At 42.1% G+C, this 27010-nt stretch overlaps 1 protein-coding gene across 3 annotated transcripts in view; it reads left to right on the top strand.

Moving 5' to 3' along the window:
- The window catches only part of LNX2 (ligand of numb-protein X 2), an 89947-nt gene extending 70609 nt beyond the window's left edge, over positions 1–19338 (top strand). For all 3 annotated transcript variants that reach the window (XM_025262869.3, XM_025262870.3, XM_025262868.3), the window contains 3 exons: positions 3940–4171; positions 15279–15437; positions 17113–19338. In XM_025262869.3, the coding sequence (XP_025118654.3) occupies positions 3940–4171; positions 15279–15437; positions 17113–17248 (527 nt within the window). In that variant the 3' untranslated portion in view covers positions 17249–19338. The remainder of the gene's footprint in view (positions 1–3939; positions 4172–15278; positions 15438–17112) is intronic.
- The last annotated feature ends 7672 nt before the right edge of the window (positions 19339–27010 follow it).

Here is a 27010-nt window from a genome sequence, read left to right as displayed (position 1 = left end):
ATGATATAGAAAATATGAACAGACTGATTACAGGTACTGAAATTGAATGTCAGAAAAAAAACTCCCAGTAAATAAGTCTATTACCAAGTGACTTCATAGGGGAATTCTGTCAAACATTTAGACAAGAGTTAGCACCTGTTCTTCAGAAATTATTACAAATAACTGCAGAGGAAGAAACACTCCCAAACTCAGTGTAGCCATTGTCACCCTGATACTAAAACCAGACAAAAATACCACAAAAAAATAAAAATTACAGACCAGTACCACTAATGAACATAGACTCAAAAGTCCTTAACAAAAGACTAGCAAATTGAACAATACATTTAAAGGATCATATACCATGATCAAGTGAGATTTATCCCAGGGGTACAAGGATTTTTCAATATCTGCAAATCAATCAGGTTGATAAACATTAACAAATTGAAGGATAGAAACTATATGATCATTTCAGTAAATGTAGAACAAGCTTTTGACAAAATGCAACACCCATTTATGGTAAAACTTTCCAGAAAATGAGCATAGAGGGAACCTACCTCAACATAATAAAGACAATATGTGACAGACCCAGAGCTAACAAATTCAGTGGTGAAAAGCTGGAAGCATTCTGTCTAAAATTAGGAACAAGACATGGTTGTCCACTCTTACCATTTTTATTGAATATAGTTTTGAAAGTCCAGGCTACAACAGTCTGATAGAAGGACTCTAAATTGGAAAAAAAGTAAAACTGTCACTTTTTGCAGATGACATATTAATATTTAGAAAGTCCTAAACGTGCTACCAGAAAACTATTGGAGTAGTTTTCAGTGAATTCAGTAAAGTAGCAGGATACAAAATTAGTGCACAGAAATCTGTTGCAATTCTATACACTGAAATAAGTCTATTACCTGCAGAGGAAGAAACACTCCCAAACTCTAACAATGAAAGATAAAAAAAAGAGAAGGGAACAATCCCATTTACCATCACATCAAAAAGAATAAAATACCCAAGAATAAACCTACCTAACGAGTTTCCCTGGTGGTTCAGACAGTAAAGAATCTTCCTGCAATGCAGGAGGCCAGGGTTCAATCCCTGGGTTGGGAATATCCCCTAGAAAAGGAAATGGCAACCCACTCCAGTATTCTTGCTTGGGAAATCACATGGACAGAGAAGGTTGGCACACTACAGTCCGTGGGATCATAAAGAGTCAGACACGACTGAGTGAATAACACTTTCACTGTTCAAGGAGGCAAAACACCTGTACTCTAAAAGCTATAAGATGCTGATGACAGAAATCAAAAATGAGACAGATGGAGAGATGGATACCATGTTCTTTGATTGGAAGAATCAGTATTGTCAAAAGGAGTTTATTTTCAGATTCAGTGCAATTCCTATCAGATTACCAATGGCATTTTTCACAGAACTAGAACAAAAAACTGTAAAAATCTGGAAACACAAAATATCTGGAATAGTTAAAGCAACCTTGAGAAAAAAGCAGAGCTGGCGGAATCAGGCTGCCTGAACTCAGACTATACTACAAAGGTACAGTAATCAAAACAGTATGACACTGGCACAGAAGAGAAATATAGATCAATGAAACAGGACAGCCCAGAAATAAATGCTATAGTCAATTAATTACATACCTATAGTCAGTTACAAAGGAGGGAAAAATATACACTGGAGAAAAGACAGTCTCATCAGTAAGTGGTGCTTGGAAAACTGGACAGCTACATGTAAAAGAATGAATTGAGAACACTCTCTAACACCATATATAGAAATAAACTCAAAATGAGTTAAAGACTAAATGTAAGACTGGATACTATAAAACTCCTAGAGGAAAACATAGGCAGAACACTGATGAAAACTGAAGCAATGTCTGGATCCATCGCCTGCAGTAATGGTAATAAAGACAATTGAGATCTAATTAAACTTAAAAGATTTGCACAGCAAAGGAAACCATAAACGAAACAGAAAGACTACCTACAGAATGGGAGGAAATATTTGCAAACGATACAGCCAACAAGGGGTTAATCTCCAAAATATACAAACAGCTCAGATATCAAAAACTAAACAACAAAACGATCAAAAAACATGCAGATGATAATCTAAACAGATATTTCTCCAAAGAAGACATTAGATGACCAAAAGGCATGTGAAAAGATGCTCAAGATCTATGTATTTATATATATAAAACTGAATCAGTGCTGTACACCTGAAATTAACATGACATTGTAAATCAACTAAAAATCTAAAACAGTAAACTGAACTTTATCAAAATCACAGATTTTTGTGCTGCAAAGAATACATCATTAAAGTGAAAAAACAACCCACAGAATCGGAGAAAATATCTATAAATCATGTATCTGATCAAGGGCTTGTATCTAGAGTACTTATAGAACCTTTATAACTCAATAATAGATAAACCAATATTAAAATGGGTAAAGGATCTGAATAGTCATTACTCCCAAGAAGATACACAAATGGCCAATAATCATTTGAAAAGATGCTCAGTGACACTAGTTATTAGGGAAATGCAAATTCATCACTAGGATGAATATAGTTTAAAAAGACAATAACAAACATTGGCAAGGATGTAAAGAAACTGACTTATAATTTGCCAATAAGAATACAGAATGGTACGATTGTTTTGTAAAACAGTTTAGCAGTTCTTTCAAAAGTTAAACAGTTCTCATATGACCCAGCAATTCCATTCCTAGAAAAATGAAAACGTGTTCACAAAAAACTTGTACATGAAGGTTTATAGCAGTACTTTCCATAATAGCCAAAAAGTAAAAACATCCCAAATGTCCATTTACTAGTGAATGGATGAAGAGAATGTGATTCATCCATACAATGGAATATTAATTAGCCATAAAAAAGAATGATGTATTCCCACATTCTATTGTATAGTAGAAATGAATCTTGGAAACATGCTAAGTAAAAGAAGCCAGTCACAAAAGACTACATGATTCCATATATATGAAATATCCAGATTATATGTCTATATATCTATCTTTAGAGATAGAAAATAGATTAGTAGTTGTTTAAGACTAGTGGTACAGGGTTTTGGAGGTGGTAATAAAAATGTTCTAAAAATGACATGTGATTGTTGTACATCTCTGACTATAAAACCATAAAATTACAGACTTTAATTGAATGGTATATGAATTGTATCTTTATAAGGCTGTTTTTTTAAAGTTATTCATTCTGTTGTGGAATTTGAGGTAATTTTATTTGTTTATATATATATATTTAATTTTCTACAAAGAGAATGTTTGCTTTAATAATCTGAAAAATGATGAATTGGGAGAGGATTACTGTGGACTTTCTTAGTACAAATGTTTGTGCTGCTTATAAAACTAATCCTTTCCTTCCTAACCTTTTATATAAGCTGCATTGCTCTTTTTCATTATATTACTCAGCCTAGCAACAGACAGTTTTTCTTCCTCAAGCAGGACATGTTCGAATCATGAATTTCATTTGTGTTGGCCCAAGGATACCCTCTGTACATACTCTGATAGGTTTGCACTGCGTGAGCTATGTAGACCTGTCTAGATGTATAAAACTGTATAAATATAAACTAGAATGTATTAAAAATCCATTTCTAAGGGCAAAAGATCAAATCATTTTCTTAATTGGAAGGAACTGTAGATAGAGAAATGACAGTGTCCAGGGCCTGTCTGCTGCTACACCAGCGCTGACAATATGAACCCAACTGAATCCCACAGCCACAACTTTTCCTGTATATTACTACATTAAAAAAAATTTTTTTGAATTGTTTGGGAGTGTTCTCTGTGAACTGGATTTTTCCTCAGTATTCTAGAATTACAAAGAAGAGAAAAATGGTCTCTTATCTCATCAGAGATTTTGGACCTAACCTTTGTTGATTAGTTTACAGATAACAGGATTCATAGGGAAGTAATTACTTGGTAACTCATTTTCCTTGTTTCTTCATTTGAACAGGTGACATCTTGTTGAACATCAATGGCATTGATTTGACCAATTTAAGCCACAGTGAGGCTGTGGCGATGCTGAAAGCCAGTGCCACATCCCCCACAGTGGCCCTGAAAGCGCTGGAGGTGCAGGTGGTGGAGGAGGCTGCCCAGGGCCTGGACGAGCCACTCAGCGCCGTCAGCGAGAACGAGTACGACGCTAGCTGGTCCCCATCGTGGGTCATGTGGCTCGGGCTGCCCAGGTGCTGAGGCTTTTCTGTTCTTTTATGGAAAATTGTCATTACAGCCTTTATCAGGGTGTAGCACAGCAAGTTAATGAGGAAGGAAAGAGGCTTTAGTTAGATAAAAGTAACAACCCACTCCAGTGTTCTTGTCTAGAGAATCCTGTGGACAGGGGAACCTGGAGGGTTGCCATCTGTGGGGTCTCACAGAGTCGGACATGACTGAAGTGACTTAGCATGCATGCATGCATGCATTGGAGAAGAAAATGGCAACCCACTCCAGTATTTTTGCCTGGAGAATCCCAGGGATGGAGGAGCCTGGTGGGCTGCCATCTGTGGGGTCGCATGCATGCATTGGAGAAGGAAATGGCAACCCACTCCAGTATTTTTGCCTGGAGAATCCCAGGGACAGAGGAGCCTGGTGGGCTGCCGTCTATGGGGTTGTCCAGAGTCGGACATGACTGAAGCGACTTAGCAGCAGCAGCAGCTACGACTTCAAATCAGGTCAGTTTTTCTTCGTGCTTTGTGACCCCATGGTTTGTAGACCAGGCTCCTCTGTCCATGGGATTTCCCAGGCAAGAATAATGGAGTAGGTTGCTATTTCCTACTCCAGGGGAACTTCTCGACCCTGGGAACAAACCCATGTCTCCTGCATTGGTAGGCAGATTCTTTACCACTGAACCACCTGGGAAGCCCCCAGTTTTTCTTAGGTTATTAGAGTCAAAAAGGTAAATTTAACAATAAGAACTAAGCTGAAGAGATTTACATATGCTTATAAAAATGACCCCTACTAGAGGCTCCCACGTGGGCTGCCGTGAGAGTGGGCGTTCGGTCTCCTGCTCAGAAGACTGTCCTTTACCAGCCTTACTCTGACACGCTGCTGGGAGGTGCTGACACATGCTACTAGAGGCTCCCACGTGGGCCACCGTGAGAGTGGGCGTTCATTCTCCTTGCTCAGAAGACTGTCCTTTACCTTCACTCTGACATATGCTGAGACTCGGGTGTATTCTCCACTGGGAAAACCAGGTCAAAGTGTCTTCCTGTCCCAGAGCTGTTCTAAAAGCCCTTTCTTACTCCTTTTAACTCTTCCTTAAAAGGAATATAAAACTGAGTTTTTACTGGACATAGAGAGTCTGTAGGCCAAATCACTGATGTTCACGAGTACGTGCTCTTAACCCCTGTTAGAAAGAGGTCACGGGTTTTGACCAGCTGACCAGCCAGGACATTCTTCAGCTGGTTAGTGTCTGGTCATGAGACGTTTGGGACCTCCAGACCATGGCTGTGTGGTTTGGTACTGAGGCAGAGAGGATGCCCATTACATTATCATCTTCTTCTCCAGCTCAGTTTAGGTTCTTACTGTAGAGAAGAATACTGAAATTGAACTATGACAGAACATTCTTTTAACCCAGTGTGAAAATGATTGATTCTTTAAGTAGTAAGAATGTACCAGTTTCTGAGCCATCTGGTTTCATTTGGAATAAATTACTAATAGTTAGCATTTATATGGTGCTGTACGGTTTATAAAGTATTTTCACATAAAGAATAACAGAAAAAAGTAAGAACATTATTGAACTTAGTTAGAAGCGGAAAAAAAAGAAGGCCCAAAATTGTTATAGAATTACTGTCACAGAGACCTATAGGGCTCTTGTGGAGAAAGATTTTTTTTTTTTACAACAGAGATGATTAACTGCTTCATAGGTTTATTTCAAGCACCAAAAGTGATCTTTCCGCCCATTAAAAAGTCAACATAGCTATAATGCTTTTCAATTCCTACAGACATGCCATCTAAGTTGTGAGGTGTTGGCCCTGAGAAAGAGCCTAACTGATTATAAACACTTATCCCAAAAGTCTTTGTGTGAAGTTGTGCCCTCATGCTGAGCAGTTCTGAACAGGTACCTCTGCCTCTGGACAGGACAGGACCAGTGAAGTCCTGAAGAAACACCCCTGCTACTTGTAGCTCCCCTTTTCTGTTATCCCAGGCTAGTTTTGGGGTCAGCACTTCTTCCTGTGTTCAGAGCATTTTCTGATGTGCCAGGAACAGTAACAAAGATTTTAGGTGAGAAATACACAATATAGTACAAGGCAATAAACAGATTCAATGCAATGTCTATCAGTGGCATTTTTCACAGAACTAGAACAAAAAGTTTTAAAATTCGTATGGAAGCACAAAGGCCTCGAATAGCCAGAGCAATCCTGAGAACGAAAAACAGATAAGTGGTCAAGATGGTGGAGTAGAAGGACCTGAAGCTCACCTTCTCCCACAAACACATCAAAAATGCATCTGCACATGGATTGAGTCTCACAGAGTGCCTGCTGGATGCTGGCAGACGACCTCAGAGAGCTGAAAGGGCAAAGAGAATCTTGGGCTTCAGAAATGAGACCCGGGAGAGGACTGGGGTTGGCTGTGCAGAAACAGCCAGGGAGTGGTAGGCATCTGCTGCGACTGCAGAGGGTGTACACGGAGGACGGCTGGCCACCCTTGAGACCAGGTGCCAGTGTCTGGGGATGTGCAAGGCGAGGGGCAAGACCCGCCATTTTCCCCATATGCACACTTGCAGAGGGCAGGACACAGCCTGCACAGGATGCAGGAGCCGCCATGAGCCACCACTGCTGCCCGCCCAGACACCAGGAGGGTCACAGCTGCTGCCATCTCCCTCTCGGACTCCAGGTGTGGTCGCAAGACACCATCATGTGAGCCACCACCTGCCCAGATGCCAGAAACAGCCACAAACCACCATCGCTGCTCCCCTGGGACTCCAGGAGTGGTCTCGAGCTGCCTCCACGCCCACCGTGTGCTCTGGGGGTGCACCCAAACCACCCCTGCCACCAGCAACTCCAGGAGCAGGCCAGCCACTGCATCTGTACACCCCCATCAAGGGGACACGACCGGCACATGCTGAGGAGAGGCGGCAGGCATCCATGCTAAAGACAGCCCTCGCACCAAATATATTAAACCTTCACAAGTGACACAGGGATGCCCCCTCATATAAATAGGCCCCCAAGACCACAGTTTCTCCTAAACTCAGAATAAGAGAAGTAGAGGTAAAATAAAGCACAGGAACCATTTCCCGTTAAAAGGCCAAGAGTATTCCCCTGAAAGAACAAACAATGAAAGCCTCTTCAGTCTAATAGACACCAGTTTTAAAAAGGAGATGATGAAAATATTGAAGGAATTAAGAAAGGCTATGGACAGAAATGCAGAGTACTGTAAAAATGAAATATAAAGAAAAACCGAGAAAAATAAGAAAGCTCATTTGCAGAGACAAAAGCTGAGCTGAAGGCAATGAATAGCAGAATGAATAATGCAGAAGAATGAATAAATGGCCTGGAAGAAAGAATAATGGAAATTACCCAGTCAAGACAGCAGAGAGCCAAGTAGGGGGGAGGGGGGCATGGAGTGAAAGCAATAAAGAGTGCCATGGGGTAATATAAAGTGTGCCAGTCTACTCATAGTAGGGACTCTGGTAGGGGAAGAAAGAAAATGAAATCAAAATGTATTTGAAGAAATTATGGCTGAAAATATCCCAAACCTAAAGAAGGAAATAGATACTCAGGTTCAGGGATCACAGAGGGTTGCAAACAATCTAAACCCAAACAGATCTACACCAAGACGTAGTATAATACAAATGACAGAAGTTAAAGATTGGATCCCAAAGGCAGCAAGAGAAAAAGTTGATTACAAGGGAACCCCCACAAAGCTATCAACTGACTTCTCTGCAGAAATGGCAGCAGGCAAGGGAGTGGCAAGATAAATTCAAAAGTCCTGAAAAGAGAAAACCATACCACCCAGGATGCTCTCCCCAGGAAGATTATCATTTAGAACAGAGGGAGAGAAAGGATTTCTCATACAAGCAAAAACTAAAGAATACGGCAATACTAAACATATCCGAAACTCCAATACTTTGGCCACCTGATGCAAAAAACTGACTCACTGGAAAAGACCCTGATGCTGGGAAAGATTGAATGCAGGAGGAGAAGGTGATGACAGAGATGAGATGGTTGGATGGCATCACCAACTCGATGGACATGAGTTTGAGCAAGCTCCAGGAGTTGGTGATGGACAGGGAATCCTGGTGTGCTACAGTCCATGCGGTTGCAAAGAGTTGGACACAACTGAGCGACTGAACTGAAAACATATCTGAAAGGAAAGATCGAAAGGTCTTCTCTAAATAGAAAAAAGTAACAATCTACAGGAAAGAGAAAATCATAAGTGGAAAATAAATCACTTATATAAGCCAGTACACAGATTAACATATCATTGACCAGAGACATATGTTTTTAGAGAATAATACAATTAATGTGCTCAGTTGTGTCCAACTTTCTGTGGCCCCTTGGACTGTAGCCTGCAAGGCTCCTCTGTCCATGGAATTTTCCAGGCAACTTTATTGGAGTGGGTTGCCATTCCTTCTCCAGGGGGTCTTCCTGACCCAAGGATCGAACCCACTCCTCTTATGTCTCCTGAATTGGCAGGCAGATCCTTTCAAAACTGATGCATCACGAAATTTTGTGTTTCTAAAAGAACCCTTCTCAAAGATCCACTTTGTTTACTATTGTGGAAGATAAAAGAACATATTCTAGAGGAAATACCACCCATAGGACTAAAAAAAAAAAAAAAAAAAGCCACCAGAAAGTGTAGCATCTGCTTTTTCAGGGAAAAGCACAGTGAAACACTTATGTTTTTGTAATAGATGTTGTGATCCCCTGAACAGAGGAATCTGCCACACTGCCTGCCATGCTTTAATGAAATACTAGAAAGCTTTACAGTAGGACATGTACAAAGTTTCAAATAAATACATTAAGTGCAAAAAAAGTTGCTGATACGATTTGAGTTTACTCAAATGCAGGTGTTTCAATCTTCACTTACATAACAAATTGCTAGCACAGGTGTTAAATTTCTGCAAAGAACCCCCCCCCAGTCGATAATATGTTAAAAAAAGAAATAAAAAATAATTCCATGAAAGTGATGACCACACTGAACAACAAAAGAATGAACACGAAGATATAAAAGAGGTCATCAAAATTATATAAAATGTGGGGGAGGAGAGTAATTAAATGTAGATTTTTTTTTTTCCCTCTAAAATGAATTTGAGGCTGTATGACTACCAGTCTAAGGCAAATAGATATAGGAAGTGGGTAACATACTTGAAAAAAGATAACCACAAATCAAAAATATAAAATAGATTGACAGAAACCAGAAAGAAGAGAATGTAAATATAATACAAAAGAAAAACCACAAAAGGAAAAACAAAAAGAAAAAACAAGGGACAAAGAAGAAATATAAAATCAATGGGAAAACAAAGTTTAAGATGACAATAAATACATATATACTACAATAAATATTATGTCTACTACTGTGGACAAGAATCCCTTAGAAGAAATGGAGTAGCTGTCATAGTCAACAAAAGAGTCCAAAATGCAGTACTTGGGTGCAGTCTCAAAAATGACAGAATGATCTCTGCTCGTTTCCAAGGCAAACCATTCAGTATCACAGTAATCCCAGTCTGTGCCCCAACCACTAATGTCAAAAAAGTTGAACTTGGACAGTTCTATAATGACCTTTTAGAACACCAAAAAAAAAAAAAAATAAAAATAAAAAATGATGTCCTTTTCATCATAGGAGATTGGAATGCAAAAGTTGGAAGTCAAGGGTTGCCTGGAGTAATAGGCAAGTTTGGCCTTGGAATAAAAAATGAAGCAGGGCAAAGGCTAACAGAGTTTTGTCAAGAGAACGCACTGGTTATAGCAAACACCCTCTTCCATCTACACAAGAGATGACTCTACACATAGACATCACCAGATAGTCAATACCGAAATCAGATTGATTATATTCTTTGCAGCCAAAGATGGAGACACTCTGTAGAGTCAGCAAAAACAAGACCAGGAGCTTACTGTAGTTCAGATCATAAATTCCTTATTGACAAATTCAGGTTTAAATTAAAGAAAATAGGGAAAACCACTAGGCCATTCAGGGATGACCTAAATCAAATCCCTTATGATTATACAGTGGAAGTGACAAATAGATTCAAGGGATTAGATCTGATAGAGTGCCAGAAGAACTATGGACAGAGGTTCATAACATTGTGCAGGAGGCAGTGATCAAAACCATTCCCAAGAAAAAGAAATGCAAAAAGCTAAAATGGTTGGTTGAGGAGGCCTTACAGATAGCTGAGAAAATAAGAGAAGTGAAAGACAAAAGAGAAAAGGAAAGATATATCCATCTGAATGCAGAGTTCCAGAGAATAACGAGAGATAAAATCTTCTTAAGTGAACTTTGCAAAGAAATAGAGAAAAACAATAGAAAGGGAAAGACTAGAGATCTCTTCAGGAAAATTGGAACTATCAAGGGAATATTTTGACCAAAGATGGGCACAATAAAGGACAGAAATGGTATGGACCTAACAGAAGCAGAAAATACTAAGAAGAGGTGGCAAGAATACATAGAGAACTGTACAAAAAATATCATAATGACCCAGATAACCATGATGGTGTGATCACTCACCTAGAACCAGACATCCTGGAGTATGAAGTCAAGTGGATCTTAGTAAGCATTACTAAGAACAAAGCTAGTGGAGGTGATGGAATTCAGGCTGAGCTATTTCAAACCGTTAAAGATGATGCTGTTAAAGTGCTGTGTTTAATATGCCAGCAAATTTGGAAAACTCAGCAGTGACCACAGGACTGGAAAAGGTCAATTTTCATTCCAGTCCCAAAGAAGGGCAATGCCAAAGAATGTTCAAACTACCACACAATTGTACTCATTTCACATGCTAGCAAAGTAATGCTCAAAATCCTTCAAGCTAGGCTTCAACAGTATGTGAACCGAGAACTTCCATATGTACAAGCTAGATTTAGAAAAGGCAGAGGAACTAGAGATCAAATTGCCATCATTTGTTGGATTGTAGAAAAAGCAAGGGAATTCCAGAAAAACATCTACTTCTGCTTCATTGACTATGCTAAAGCCTTTGTGTGGATCACAACAAACTGTAAAATTTCCAATGAGAGCCAACTCATTGGAAAAGGCCCTGATGCTGGGAAAGATTGAAGGCAGGAGGAGAAGGGGGCAACAGAGGATAAGATGGTTAAATAGCATCACTGATTCAATGGACATGAGTTTGAGCAAACTCCAGGAGATAGTGAAGGACAGGAAACCTGGCGCGTTGCAGTCCGTGGCGTAGCAAAGAGTCAGACATGAGTGATCAATTTAACAACAAAATACATATCTTAGTAAATTACCTTTAACATCAGTGGACTAAATGCTCTAGTCAAACAGAGTGGCAGCTGGATAAAAAAAAAAAACAACAACAAGAGCCTATAATATACTGCTTATGAGAGACCCACTTTAGGGCAGAGGACACATAGATTAAAAGTGAGGGCGTGGAAAAACATTTCATGCAACAAATCACAAGAAAGTGGGGGCTGTAGTACTCAGACAAAATAGACTTTAAAGGCTATAAAGAAAGATAAAGACGGACACTATATAATGATAAAAGGATCAATACAAGAACAGGATTTTATACTCGTCAACATATATGCCTCTAATACAGGAGCACCCAAATACAGAAAACAAATACCAGCAGACATAAAGGGAGAAACTGATGGGCATACGATAATAGTAGGAGACTTTGATACCCTAGTGACATCAATGGATAGACCTTCTAGACAGAAAATCAGTAAGGCAACAGAAATCCTGAATGATACAACAAAACAGTTAGGCTTAATTTCTATTTTCAGGATATTACATTTTAAAAAAACCCACAACACACTTTCTTTTCATATGCACATGGCACATTCTCTAGGAATTAACCACATACAAGGGCACAAAATAAGCCTCAAGAAATTTAAGAGTATAGAAATTATATCAAGCATCTTTTCTGATCACAATGGTACAAAACTAGAAATTAACCACAGAAAAGAAGAAAAATCAATTACATGGAAACTAAACATGCTACTAAAAAATCAATGGGTCAACAAGGAAATCAAAGAGGAAGTTTTTTAAAATACCTTGACAAATGAGAGAGAAAGCCAGTCATACAAAATCTGGGAATGCAGCAAAATTACAGGGAAGTTCAAAGCAATATAGACCTTCCTCAAGAAAACAAGAAAAATCTGAAATAAACAACCTAACCTACCACTTGAAAAGATTAGAAAAAGAACAAACAAAACCTAAAGTTAGCAGAAAGGAGGAAATAAAAGATCAGAGAGGAAATAAAATAGAGATTTAAAAAAAATTAGGAAAAAATCAACACCAAGAACTGGTTCTTTGAAAGGATAAACAAGATTGACAAATCTCTGGCCAGGCTCACCAGGAAGAAAAGAGAGAACCCAAATAAGCAAAATAAGAAATATAAAAGGAGACATAACAACCAATGCCACAGAAATACAAAAAAACATGAGAGAATACTATGAATAATAAAATACCAACAAATTTGACAATCTAGAAGAAACAGATAAGTTTCTATAAACATACAGCCCACCAAAATTGAATCAAGAAGAAATAGGTAATTTTAGATTACTAGAAGTGAAATAGAATCTGTAATTTTACTGTCTTAGACTTTTTACTTTATATTGGTGTATAGCCGATTACGAATGTTGTGATGGCTTCAGGTGCACAGCAAGGTTACTCAGCCGTATATATGCATGTATATGTTCTCCCTCAACTCTCCTCCCATCTACTCCCTGCAAACAAAAGTCCAGGACCGCATGGCTTCACACCAAACATACAAAGAAGAAATTAAACCATACCTTCTCAAACTCTTCCAAAACCCCGAAGAGGAAGGAACACTCCCAAAGACGTTCTGTGAGGTCACCATCACTCTGATACCAAAACCAAACAAATTGCCAAATTCATTGGATCATAGAGAAAGCAAGGGAATTCCAGGGAAAGCCCTTGATGCTGGTAAAGACTGAGGGCAGAAGGAAAAGAGGGCGTCAGAGGATGAGATGGCTGGATGGCATCACCAATGCAATGGACATGAACTTGGGCAAACTTCAGAAGATGGTGAGGGTCAGGGAGGCCTGGCGTGCTGCAGTTCATGGGTCTCAAAGAGTCGGACACAGCTGGGCAGCTGAACACCACCACCACCTGTGGCTGGCAATTTGTTATGTAAGTGAATATTGAAATGTCTCTGGTCAAATATACTTTTGTGTGACAAAAGACATATTAATACGTCTCTGGTCAATAATGTGTTTAAGTGGCCATACTACCCAAAGCAATCTACAGATTTAATGCTATCCCTATCAAATTACCCATGACATTTTTCATAGGATTAGAACAAATAATCCTAAAATTCATATAGAACCATAAAATACCAGAATTGCTAAAGCAATACTGAAGAAAAATAACAAGGCAGGAGGCATAGTCCTTCAGACATCAGACAATACTACAAAGCTGCAGTGCTTGAAACAGCATGGTAGTGGTACAAAAACACACATGGGTCATGGAGCAGAACAGAGCCCAGAAATAAACCTGCATACCTACAACCAGGTAACCTCCAACCAAGGGGGCGAGAGTGTACAATGAGGAAGAGTCTCTTCAGCAAGTACTGTTGGGAAGGTTGGACAGCTGCATACAGATCAGTGAAGTTAGAACACATCCACTCACCAGACACAAAACAAACTGAAAATGGCTTGAAGACTTAAAACCAGACACCATAAAACTCAGAAGAGAACATAAGCAAAACACACTTTGACATGATCATACCAATGTTTTCTTAGGTCAGTCTCCCAAGGCAATAGGAATAAAAACAAAAATAAGTGGGGCCTAATCAAATTTACAAGCTTTTGGATAGCGAAGGAAGCCATAAACAAGACAACCTACAGAATGGGAGAAAATATTTGCAAACATGTGACCAACAAAGGTTTAATTTCTAAAATGTATTGATATAAGCCGCTTAAACACTGAAACAACAGCAACAAAGAACAACCCAATCAAAAAATGGGCAGAAGATCTAAATAGACATTTCTCCAAAGAAGAAATACAGGTGGCCACTAGGTACATGAAAAGGTGTTCAACATCACTAATTATTAGAGAAATGCAAATAAAGATACAGTGAGGTACCACCTCACAGAATGACCAGCATCAAACAGTCTACTAATAAATGCTGGAGAGTGTGTGGAGAGAAGGAAAGTTCCTACACTGTGGGGGGGAATATAAACTGCTACAACCCCTATGGAGAACAGTATGGAGGTTCCTCAAGAAATTAAAAACAGCTACCATGGGATCCAGCAATCCCACTAGGGGGATATATCCAAACAAAGCTATAATACAGAAAGATACACGCACTCCTGTGTTGACAACAGCACTTCTCACGATGGTCAAGACATGGAAGCAACTTAAACGTCCACTTACAGAGGAACACATAATGAAATGTGGTACACAACACAGTGGAATATTACTCACCATACAAAAAGAACAGAATGCCACTTGCTGACACATGGACGGACCGAGAGATTATCATGAGTGAAGTCAGACTACGAGAAATATCACATAATGTCACTTATATGTGGAATCTAAAAAGAAAATGATACAAATGAGCTTATTTACAAGACAGACCCACAGACATTCAAAAATAAACTTACAGTTACCAAAGGGGAAACATAGCAACAAGGGATATTTAGCTGTATACCTAAAGCAACATTATAAATCAACTGTGGTGGTGTTTGGTCACTAAGTTGCGTCTGTCTCTTTGCGATCCCACCACGCTTGTGGTGTTACTACATCTCTGGTCATTAATGTGTAAAAAGGCTTCCAGTAGAGAGGAGTCCCATGTGTTGGCCTGATGTTTTAGGACAGTACAGGTTGTTTTCATTATTCTGAATCTTCTGCAGAAGATCAAACAATGCAAATAAGCAGGTGTGTGTACGTGCCAGCACACACAGTGGAAGGGCCCCCGCCCCCACCCCCGCCCCACCAGGGAGAGCAGAGCTGTTGCCCCAGATGACAGCCCACTGGTGTCAGTGTTCTTTAAATGCTTCTCATTGAGCTAAGAAACCAGAGCACATGTTCTAGCATGTTGTATGTTGCTCCCCGTCCGTAATGGATGCACGGACCATGGTGTGGAGTTACAACAAAGATGAACAGGCTATAAAAGGCCCTCACACTAATTTTTCTTGGTCTCTGTGTTGACAGTGCCCTTCATAGCTGCCATGACATAGTCTTACGAAGAAGCTACTTGGGAAGCTGGGGCTTTAGTATTGTCGGCGGATACGAAGAGAACCACACCAATCAGCCTTTTTTCATCAAAACCATCGTCCTGGGGACCCCTGCTTATTACGATGGAAGATTAAAGTGAGTCTTATTGTGTTTAATGATGTGGTTTGCATTTACTGTGATGGACACGGTCTAGACCAAGGTCAGCTCCCAAGTCCAGCCTGTTGTCCATCCTTGTAATTAAGTTTTATTGGAACATACCCACGTTCCCTCGTTTACCTATCTCCCCGGGCTGCTTCTGAGATGTGATGGCAGAGCCAAGTGGCCAGTCCCGAGACCAGTGACTCACAGAGCCCGGGATGGTAACCTACCATCTGGGCCTTTACAGAGACAGATCTGCCAGGCCTGATCTAGACTGAAGCATCTTGGTACCACAGGTCAGTGCCTGTTGTGAGATTAACAGTAACGCAGAGTCATGCGGACACATCGTGACCTGAAGCTGCCCTGAGCACCTGAGTCCAGTCCTGTCATTAGGTGACTTTCTCTATAGCACTTATGTCAACATAACGCTCAATTCATGCAAGTCCACGTGGGAGGGATTTTGTCACATTTTGTGTTAGATCCCTGGCAGCCAGTGTGGGGCCTTGCATTCGTAGTAGAGGTCTCATCAGTATTGATGGATGATGTGCGTGCCAGGCGTGGTGCTAGGTGCTGGCTATGGGCCCGCGAGGTAGGTGCTGCTGGTGTTCCTATTTTATAAGCAAGACACTGAAGATTCGGATTAAAAAGCTGCCCATAGTCAAATAGCTGGAAGTCGTTGACAGCAATTAATCTAGGAGTCTTGGCCATTCGGCCCCTGCTGTTGTCACCACTGGGCAAAAAGTACCCTCTCAGCCTCCGTGCCGCCTTTCTCAGAGCTCAGGCACCATGAGAAGAAAGAGGCATTCCATCAAGAGATTATACAGACAGAGGAGAGGGGTGACTGTAAGTTCTTGGGACCTAATTTTGGATGCAAGAAACAGTTCTTAAAAAGTGGATGCTGACATCCTAGTCAGAGTGCTGCACAAATCGGGGAGTTTACATTTTGCAAACACAGAACAACAGCTCGAGAATATAGAGGAAAATGCATCAGGGTCAGTGTGCTCCAGACCCCACTATCACCTGGTAGAGATGGAAAAATCACTTCAGAGAAAAGAGTGGGAGGCGGGGATGAAAAAACCGTCTCTTAGCCAAGGGTTCAACCAGTCTGGGTCTCGTGTAAATTTTAGACTAATTAACTTCCACTTCCTAAAAGAAGTTGAACTAGATCACAAGAAAGTAACATATTCATATTCAAAATAAAGATTAAAAATTATAAAAGATAGAAAGGCCTTCAGATTCACCATCCATTTGTGATAATTCAGCCGAAGGACAGTGAGCATCCTTGGCTGAAAGAGGTGTGGGTCTCATTTAATTGAAGCCTCGAATGAATGGGCTGTAAAAAATCAACAATGAAAATAGCAGCCCCCTCCAAATGTACCATGTGATATTTTTAAAGGAGGCAGCAGATTTATTCTCTTAACTATACATTGCTTAAGCTTCTGTGAAAATTACTGTGCTTTCCTTTGAAATCATCCACCAGTTACAGGAGAGGCTGGCACGGGGGTGTTGACAAGGGAAAGCCAACATAGGCTTAAAAATCACCCAGATATTTCTCAAAGAAAGTCATATAGCCTGATCATCGACAGTTAATGGGTAAGTGTGCCAAACAAATCTCAGGACAACATTTCTGATACCGTAAAAACAGTGACTGTTTCTGTCTGTCGTTGTCCAGATGTGGAGACATGATCGTGGCTGTGAACGGCCTGTCGACCGTGGGCATGAGCCACTCGGCGCTGGTCCCCATGCTGAAGGAGCAGAGAAACAAAGTCACGCTGACCGTCATCTGTTGGCCTGGCAGCCTGGTGTAGATTTTGAATTTGGTGTTAAGTCGAACAGCTTCCTTTTTTTTTAGGTCTTGGAAAGAGACCCATTTGGTTTTGTTAAGTTTCTGTTAGGGCCTGCTGACGCAGCTGGGACACACAGGGCCAAACCCACTAGGCTTGTCCTTTTGTTATTAATATTTAAATGCCTCCTCCCCCGAGTTTGTCACATTTCTCTCAGCTCAGAACCCGTCTTCCCCTAACCCTCGTGGGGTCACATTTTCAGAATCCAGGTTCTCAGTTGTCAGAATGTGAGCTGTCATAAAGAATGAAGTCTGCCCAAACCGTGAGCCAGCTGGCTGCATCAGGTGGCTTCCAGTAGCTCTGTTTTCAGTCACTGAGTCATAAAATGAGTTTCATGTGCCCGAGACAGGCCAAGTGGGCTGTCACTTGGGTGGCCAGTGCCATGAGTGGCCGCCTGCTCAGTGTGGAAAAGCCGCTCCCCATTTTCATCTGTGCCAACATTTCAAACTATACTGTTTAAAAGGTCATTTTTCTGGCTTATTTTGTATCTACTTTCATCTCAGTACTCATAGATGAAGACATAAGTCTGAGACCACTAAAGGCATTTTTTTTTAAATAATGTACCATTATTAGAATACTGCAGAATAAAAGATAATATTATCCAATGAAAAAAGAATTTGGGAGGTAATTATAGTTTAGTGCTAGAGATGGTAAAAGCTGCATTTACTTGACAGTCTAAAAGATTTCATTTCCAAAGGAATGTTTTGTTATGTAGGAAAATTTTGAAGCAGTTTTTGCTAAAAATCATTTTCTAGAGTTTGTATTATACTTCTATCAGCAAACTTGGCTGGGAATGTTTTTGTGATTTATGCAATTAGATGATAAAAATAAAGGCATATTGCTATTAAATGCACACTCATATATCACAGCTAAGTAGAAGATAGGCCTTTTAAATTTTATTCTCTTGAGTGTTTTAGAAGCCCTTATTTTCCCCCATTATTGCTTTACTTATGTTATACACTTACTTGTTTCAGGAAAAAGTCTGAAAGATATTAATGTCTGAAACCACCTACTCCAGATTTTAAAAAAAAACTTTTCAGTCAGTCCTTGATCACTAGACTGTCTCATGTTTTTTGACATGTTTTTGAAAACTGACCAGCCCATTTTGTTTATCCTTTAATCATCACAGTTGTCCCCTGGAAGAACACATGGAGTGAATAAGAGGAAAGTCTCTACCTTATGGATATTATGCATACTTGAAAAGTTTCATTTATAAACCTAGTTCAGAATCTGAGCTAATTTACAAGTGCCCTCTGTAATAAACGGTGTTAATGATCAGAGAATGTATTTTAGAACACTACAGTATATTGTGAAGCATGACCATGTTACTTTAAAACCTAGCCATCGCATCGTTTCTGTAGCGTGTCACAGATTATTCCAGTTAGTTTTTAAATTGTTTTTTTAAACATATCTCTTTACTAAACAAGAAATGGCAACAATGACTGTTACGACACTCTAAGGGCAATAGGGAACCAAGACAGATGGAAGGCCCCTGCGGCCGGTCACTGTCCTATGGTGACTGGCTTCTGAAGCAGTCTGGTATTGCTGCTGGTTACTCTAATTGACATGGAACAAGTTTTTTGGGTTTTTTTTCCCCTGTTCCCCAAACAGAATTTTGTAGCCCGTTTTGCTATTTTTTAAAACATTTTAAAAGAATGTGTCATCCTTGGCGAGTGGCAGTCCATCAGCAAACATCCTGACTACCACTTTGTTATAAGTAAAAGGCTTACAGCGGACCCAGGGGTCAAATGAGTATTTTGAAAGGCGACTTTTTTCCAATATTATTTTACTGTGGAAATCTTGAAGTCAACTTAAGCTAATTTGATTTTACTATGAAAGACCAGAGCTTTTGGTCAGAATGATGTTTGGTGATGGATACTTGTTCATAATTTATTGTTACTGAAAAAAAATACTCGAATTCCCTCATCTCAAGCTTCAGTTAAATGTGTTGATTTGTTCTGTGCCTTCAGTTTACATTACTTCAGGATTTTTCAAATGTGTTTAAATAATAATGTGATAATCATTTAGGATGGAAATAAAAATCATCCTTTCCACAAGCGCAGCACTGTCTTTTCTTGCACCGCAGGTGCAGACTCGTGTGCTCCTTACTTTTGTTTGTGGCATTGCGTCACACTACAGCATCCCAAGCTTGACGCCTCGGGATCACACACCCGTCTTCTGATCATCACTGCCGAAGGCGGAGCCCACTCGCTCCCTTCTGACTGTCGGGCTGTCAGCCTGTGCCAGACCTCTGGATGGCAGCCACTGAGCACCAGAAACGTGGCAGGTGCCACGTGCGGAAGTGCGAATACCCTGGATGTATTGTGTAATATAAAGTTATTAACCTCACCAACTTGTTATTTTTTGAATGTGGTTACTAGGAAAGTAAATCTCGAGGGTGGCTCACCTTGCATTTCTGTTGGACGCAACGCTGGTCTCCTTACCCCTTCCTCTCACAGCACCTCTCAGGTGGTCCTCACTGGGGTTTCCATCCTTATAGAACTTTGGGTACTGCCTGCATTTAAAAAAAAAGGTTATTTTTATTTGAAAGTTGGTTCCCAGTTTCCTAGTAAGCTCAAACCGAGGCCTCTGGTCCAACCTCAGTCAGGATTTCTATGGCTCTGCAGCCACACTTACCCCCATCACTCCAGCAGGTGCCCCAGGTCCCACCCTCACGCACGCTGGTCATCTTCCCTCTTGTGTCCCTGTAATGCTGTCCCTTCTCTGCCTGCTCACATGGTCCCATATTTGGAGGCATAGCTTGAATGCTGCCCACTTCCATCTCCACTCCCCACTTTCAAGAGAATGAACCTCCATGTGATGACTCTCAGCAGGCCTTTGTGTTGGTATTTATGGCTCCGATCACCTACTTCCAGGCATAGTTCTAAGCACCATCTTTGATCGCCACCTTGGCATTCTGAACACGCTGATGCCCTGTAACTCCTATAGTCTGTAGACCAAGCATCCTACTCCTATGTGAAGTGAAGTCGCTTAGTCGTGTCTGACTCTTTGCCACCCACCGTGGACTGTAGCCCACCAGGCTCCTCTGCCCATGGGATTTTCCAGGCAAGAATACTGGAGTGGGTTGCCATTTCCTTCTCCAGGGGATCTTCCCGACCCAGGGATTGAACCTAGGTCTCCTGCATTGCAGGCAGATGCTTTAACCTCTGAGCCACCAGGGAAGCCCTACTGCTATAGGGCCCCTGAATTCCAAACCTGAAACATGTTTTCCCAAGCACTTGCCTGCTTCCACTCTTTAAATCCAGACTCCCCTCCATCAGCGTAACTTTAAACCCCAACCCCAGTCATCACCGACCACGTCCTCACCCCGTTCACAAGACCACTGGTTCTGTGTTGTCAGAATGACAGCCCCACGTGACAGGCTCCCCAACACCTGGCCCTGGCCTTCTCTGCCTCTCTGCTAACCCACCACCCATACCCACCCCCTACCTTCCTGCATCACTGTGGCTGGCCTGGCTCAAGTGACATCAACTTGAGAAATCATTATCAATCTCTCAGGGTGAGCTCCTGTCTTCTAAAAGATTTTACTAGCCGACTCACTGGAAAAGACCCTGATGCTGGGACAGATTGAGGGCAGGAGGAGAAAGGGTTGACCAAGGGTGAGATGGTTGCATGGCATCACTGACTCAATGGACGTGAGTTTGAGCAAACTCCTGGAGATGGTGAAGGACAGGGAGGCCTGGTGTGCTGCAGTCCATGGCGTCGCAAAGAGTTGGACACAACTGAGCGACAACAAAACTTTTAACAGACATGGATGTGCACTGGAAAACTTATCAGGCAGATCAAGCAGTTTTTAAAACTAGACATTAAATACCAGATTCTGTACCTTCTGAAGAACCCAAGTTATCCCAGAGGGAAAATGTGGGCCTCCTGGGCTTTTCTGCTTCAGGGTCCCATGAACCACCAGTTGTCAAGTCTCCTTAGGCTTTCCTTGGCTGTGAGGCTCCTCTCGACTTCCCTTGTTTAGGAGGCTCTTGAAAGTGTTGAAGAGGATGGTCAGGGACATTGTAGAACATGCTCCATCAGCATTGTCTGCTGTTCCTCGTGATTAGGTGGGTTGTGGTTTGGGGTAGTAAGAGCACCATGTCCCCATGTCCCGTCGAAGGTACCTGCTGTCAACAGGGTTTATGAACCCCGCTGCTGCCCTTGACCTCCTGGCCCAAGTGTGTCCGGCTTCTCACAGTGAAGTGCTCTTCCCTCCAAGCCTCCCTCCACCCCCAAGCTCTGTCCCTCCTGTACTGTCGACTCCAGTCACCCCTGCAGTCTAACATGGGGACCACTGTTGTGGTCCCTCCTTGTCTTCTCCAGTTCATCGTTATGATTGTTCTGAACAGACAGGATTTGTTTAGATTTAGTTTATAACTACATGAAATACAGAAAAGCTGACACCAGCACCGTGAGTAGTAGTTCTACCATTAGTAGTGGTTCTTATTACCATCATGTCCCACAAGGAACACGAGGAGAAAAATTACTGACACCCCCATCTTCACCACCACACTATTCACAAAAGCCAAGACCTGTAAACCACCTACCTGTCCATCAGTGGCTGAAGACGGTGTATGTAAACAGTGAAATATGGTTCAGCTGTAATAAATAGATCTTCCCATATGGGGCAGCATGGATGGACCCCCAAGGGCATCTTGCTAAGTGAAATAAGTCAGAGAGAAAACAAATACCAAACCATCTCATATGTGGAATGTTAAAACAGACTGCCCGAGTTGGGGTGCAGGTGTGGGAGAAACAGGTGAAAGGGATCAAACGGTGTAAACTTGGAGTTGTAAAATAAGTCGGGGGGCGGGGGAGGCTTCAGAGGGAGGGGATATTTGTATACACATAGCTGATTCACTGTGTTGATACAGCAGAAACGACACTGTAAAACAACCTATGTGTGCTAAGTCGTTTCAGTCGTGTCCAACTCTCTGTGACCCCATGGACTGTAGCCCGCTAGGCTCCTCTGTTCATGGGATTCTCTAGGCAAGAATACTGGAGTGGGTTGCCATGCCCTCCTTCAAGGGATCTTCCTGACCCAGGGATCAAACCCACATCTCTTATGTCTCCTGCATTGGCAGGTGGGTTCTTTACCACTAGCACCACCTGGGAAGCCCCACTATATTCCAAAATAAAATTTAAAAAAATATTTAAAAATAAGTCATGAGGATGGAAAGTGCAGCATGGCGACTATAGTTAATACTATTTCTCTATTTGAGAGCTGCTGAGCAAGTAGATCTTAAAAGTTCTCCTCACAGGGAAAAATGTTCTAACCATGCACAGTGATGACATTAACAAGACTTACTGTGGTCATTCTGCAATGTATACAAATGTCAAATCTTGTACACCTGAAGCTAAAGTTGCAGGACAATTATACCTTAAAAAAAAAAAAAAAAAGAACACATGCAGGAAACAGGCCAGAAGGGGAATAAAGGCAACATATTGACCCAGCCCAGAGGTCCCCAGCGTCCAGCATCTAATGCCTGATGATCTGAAGTGGAGCCCATGTAATAACAATAGAAATAAATTGCACAATAAATGTTTGAATCATCCCAAAACCACCTCCCTACCCTAGTCTGTGGAAAGATTGTCCTCCATGGGACTTCCCTGGTGGCATAGTGGAAAGAAATCTGCCTGCCAATGCAGGGGACACGGGTTTCATCCCTGGTCTGGGAAGATTCCACACGCCCCAGAGAAACAACACCCATGGGCCTAGAGCCCATGCTCTACAAGAGAAGCGGCCTAGGTGAGAAGAGTAGCCCCCTCTTGTGGCAACTAGGGAAAACCCACCCACAGCAATGAAGACTCAGGACAGCCAAAAGGAAATAAATTTAAAAAAAAAAAAATTGTCATCTACAAAATCAGTCCTTGATGCCAAAAAGGTTGGGGACTGCTGACCTAGACGATCTGGCAGCTGGTGCTACAGCCCAGATGTCAGGAGAGGTTTCAGAGAAGTGTGAGTGCAGTGCCGTGGTCACTTCGTTGCCAGCTTCCAAGCTGTATGAAGTCACTAAAGCAGTTTTTTCATTTGCAGGGGATGCGGGGGAGGGGGCAGTTGCATAGATCATTGTCAGCAGCTTGTCCAGAGCAAGGACAGCTTGTGTTAAGCCCAGAGACAGGTCCCATAGGAAGAGTCGGGAGGCAGATCTGGAGGGTTGGTTTTCAGACCACGGAGCCCTACAAGACCACGGCGCCTCCAAATTCTATTGCTGCACCTTCCCGATTTCCATTCTCCTGCGTGTTAAAGTGGACTGCTGCTTTATGATTTCTCAAATGGATGTGTGCATGCGTGCTCAGTCGCGTCTGGCTCTTTGTGACCCCATTGACTGTAGCCCTCCCAGGCTCCTCTGTCCATGGGGTTCTCCAGGCAAAAATACTACAGTGGGTTACCATTCCTTTCTCCAGGGGATCTTCCCAACTGAAGGGTTGAACGTGCATCTCCTGCACTGGCAGGTGTATTCTTTACCACTGAACCACCAGGGAAGCCTCTCAAATGGATAGTTAAAATGAAATCTGAAGTTAACCACCCTGGATAGCTTCTAAGGCCGCATCATCCCATTTATCCTGCCTGAAACTCTAGTGGTGCAGTAAACTCTACCATGTAGAGTGAAACTCCATTCATTCAGATTTAACCAGTTTGCAGTATTAAAGCTTAGAGCTTAAGTAAGATAACTGTTCTTAAAGTGCCAAGTGAAGTCAAGGTGTCAGATAAGTGGAGGGCGGGGTGTTGAAGCTGCATGCAGACATACACTGGTTAAATTGCCTTAAATACCCAAGCACCTTCAAGTGATTGAAGGGTCTCTTTTCCACGTGGTTTTTTTAAAGAAGAATTTTATCTAGCACCTATGTGTGCATGAGACACAGACGGGTCTGAATCACTGCCTTAGAACACCTGACTACCTCTTTCATAACCCAGACTCTCCTCTGTTTGTCTGCACTCGGTGATACACGAAGCCCTAGAGACTCCACCAGCTTGGTGGAGTCAAGTCACTAGACTGCCGCCTAGTCGCAGGCTGGGAATTCAGAAAGGGAGCTTTTCCTGTCAGTCTCTTTGCCTGAAGGGAAGGTTTCAGCTCCTCAGAGTCCTTATTAGAAAGCTCTTTGCTATTTTGTAGTGTAAATCTGTGCCATTTAACTAAGCTACCAATTAGTTTCTATGGCAACGTGGAACCTCTCTGGAAGTAAGGTACAGACGCTCAGGGCCCAGGGTCTGTCTGTACAGAGCTAAGCAAGAGATGGAGAAACTTCTTCAGCGCAGCAGACCAGCAGCCCATGGGGGCCCTGCCACCCCTGCCCGTGGGCCGGGGCACACTTCCCACCCGGAGGGCGCTGCACACACACACACCCCCACCCCGCAGTGAGCACAGAAAACTCCCCCAGCTCTGTTCCCTCTCACCTGCAAGTCATGAAAGCTGGCCTATTTACCAACTTCGATCAGTTCTCACCTGCTTCCCCAAGAGCTTCGGGTTTAGGGATGAACCAACAACCACACCTCCTGGCACTGCCCACAGACTGGTCACCAGTCCTAGAAAGGCCGGGCAAGCGCTGCTGCTTAGACTCTGATGGAAGAGAAGCAACGACTACCCAACGGGAGGCTCCAAGAGTGGAGGCAGCTGTTAAAAAGCAAAGTTTTTCTCCACTTTGCTTAGATTCAATGAAACAGTACTCTGTCGCCCAGGACTCAGAACCAACCTGAGAGTGTCCAAGGTCACGGGAGGTGTGGACTGGCCCCTGCCTCTCCCCGGGCCGTTTGTGCAGATCCACACCCTCCCCAGCCTCCTGCTCCTGGGACCCAGCCTGTGGACCCAGCCAACAGCAGAGTTGGCCTGCGCATAATTTATAAATGTTCTCAGGGAAAAAGAGCTCCTGTCTCACCTTGTTACAGAAATGAACCAGGTCCGGGTGCCTGCCACATGGGGAGCCACAACACAGGGACGCCGGGGTGTGCAGCCAAGTGGGGGTTATCCACAAGGTATCGAAGCAAGAAGATGGCAGACCAAGCCTCAGACCTGTTCCACCGAAGGCGAGGGGTGAGGTGTTCACGTGAAGAGGGATGGAAAGGTAGGCGCTCGGGCGTGGGGGCTGTGGGCAAGGGGAAAGGTGATTGGAAGGTGAGGTTTACAGTTCTGCGCAGGCCTAAAGAGTCCGAAATGCAATCTTCCACGCAATCTCAAAAACAACAGAATGATCTCTGTTCGTTTCCAAGGCAAACCATTCAATATCACAGTAATCCAAGTCTATGCCCCGACCAGTAATGCTGAAGAAGCTAAAGTTGAATGGATCTATGATGACCTACAAAACCTTCTAGAATTAACACCCAAAAAAGATGTCCTTTTCATTAAGGGGCTGGAATGCAAAAGTAGAGAGTTAAGAAACACCTGGAGTAAGAGGCAAATTTGGCCTTGGAGTACAGAATGAAGCAGGGCAAAGGCTTAATAGAGTTTTGCCAAGAAAACCCTCTTCCAACAACACAAGAGAAGACTCTACATGTGGACATCACCAGATGGTCAATACAGAAATCAGATTAATTATATTCTTTGCAGCCAAAGATGGAGAAGCTCTATACAGTCAGCAAAAACAAGACTGGGAGCTGACTGTGGCTCAGATCATGAACTCTGGATCATGATCTTGGAATTATTGCCAAATTCAGACTTAAATTGAAGAAAGTAGGGAAAACCACTAGACCATTCAGGTATGACCTAAATCAAATCTCTTATGATTATACAGTAGATGTGAGAAATAGATTCAAGGGATTAGATCTGATAGAGTGCCTGAAGAACTATGGAGGGAGGTTTGTGACATTGTATAGGAGACAGGGATCAAGACCATTCCCAAGAAAAAGAAATGCAAAAAAGCAAGATGGTTGTCTGAGGAGGCCTTACAAATAGCTGTGAAAAGAAGAGAGTGAAAAGCAAAGGAGAAAAGGAAAGATACACCCATTTGAATGCAGAGTTCCAAAGAATAGCAAAGAGAGATAAGAAAGCCTTCCTCAGTGATCAGTGCAAAGCAATAAAGGACAACAATAGAACAGGAAAGACTACAGATCTCTTCAAGAAAATTAGGGATACCAAGGGAACATTTGATGCAAAGATGGGCACAATAAAAGACAGAAATGGTATGGACCTAACAGAAGCAGAAGATACTAAGAAGACGTAGCAAGAATACACAGAACTATACAAAAAAGATCTTCATGACCCAGATAATCACGATGGTGTGATCACTCACCTAGAGCCAGACATCCTAGAATGCAAAGTCAAGTGGGCCTTAGGAATCATCACTATGAACAAAGCTAGTGGAGGTGATGGAATTCCAGTTGAGCTATTTCAAATCCTAAAAGATGATGCTGCACTCAGTATGCCAGCAAATTTGGAAAACTCAGCAGGGGCTACAGGACTGGAAAAGGTCAGTTTTCATTCCAATCCCAAAGAAAGGCAATGCCAAAGAATGCTCAAACTACCACACACACAATTGCAATCATCTCACACGCTAGTAAAGTAATGCTCAAAATTCTCCAGGCCAGGCTTCAACAGTACATGAACCATGAATTTCCAGATGTTCAAGCTGGTTTTAGAAAAGGCAGAGGAACCAGAGATCAAATTGCCAACATCTGTTGGCTCATTGAAAAAGCTAGAGAATTTCAGAAAAACATCTATTTCTGCTTTATTGACTATGCCAAAGCCTTTTACTGTGTGGACTGCAATAAACTGTGGAAAATTC

The sequence above is a fragment of the Bubalus bubalis genome, chromosome 13, assembly GCF_019923935.1.
Source record: "Bubalus bubalis isolate 160015118507 breed Murrah chromosome 13, NDDB_SH_1, whole genome shotgun sequence".
NCBI lineage: Eukaryota > Metazoa > Chordata > Mammalia > Artiodactyla > Bovidae > Bubalus > Bubalus bubalis.
This window is presented reverse-complemented; position numbering and strand designations above follow the sequence as displayed.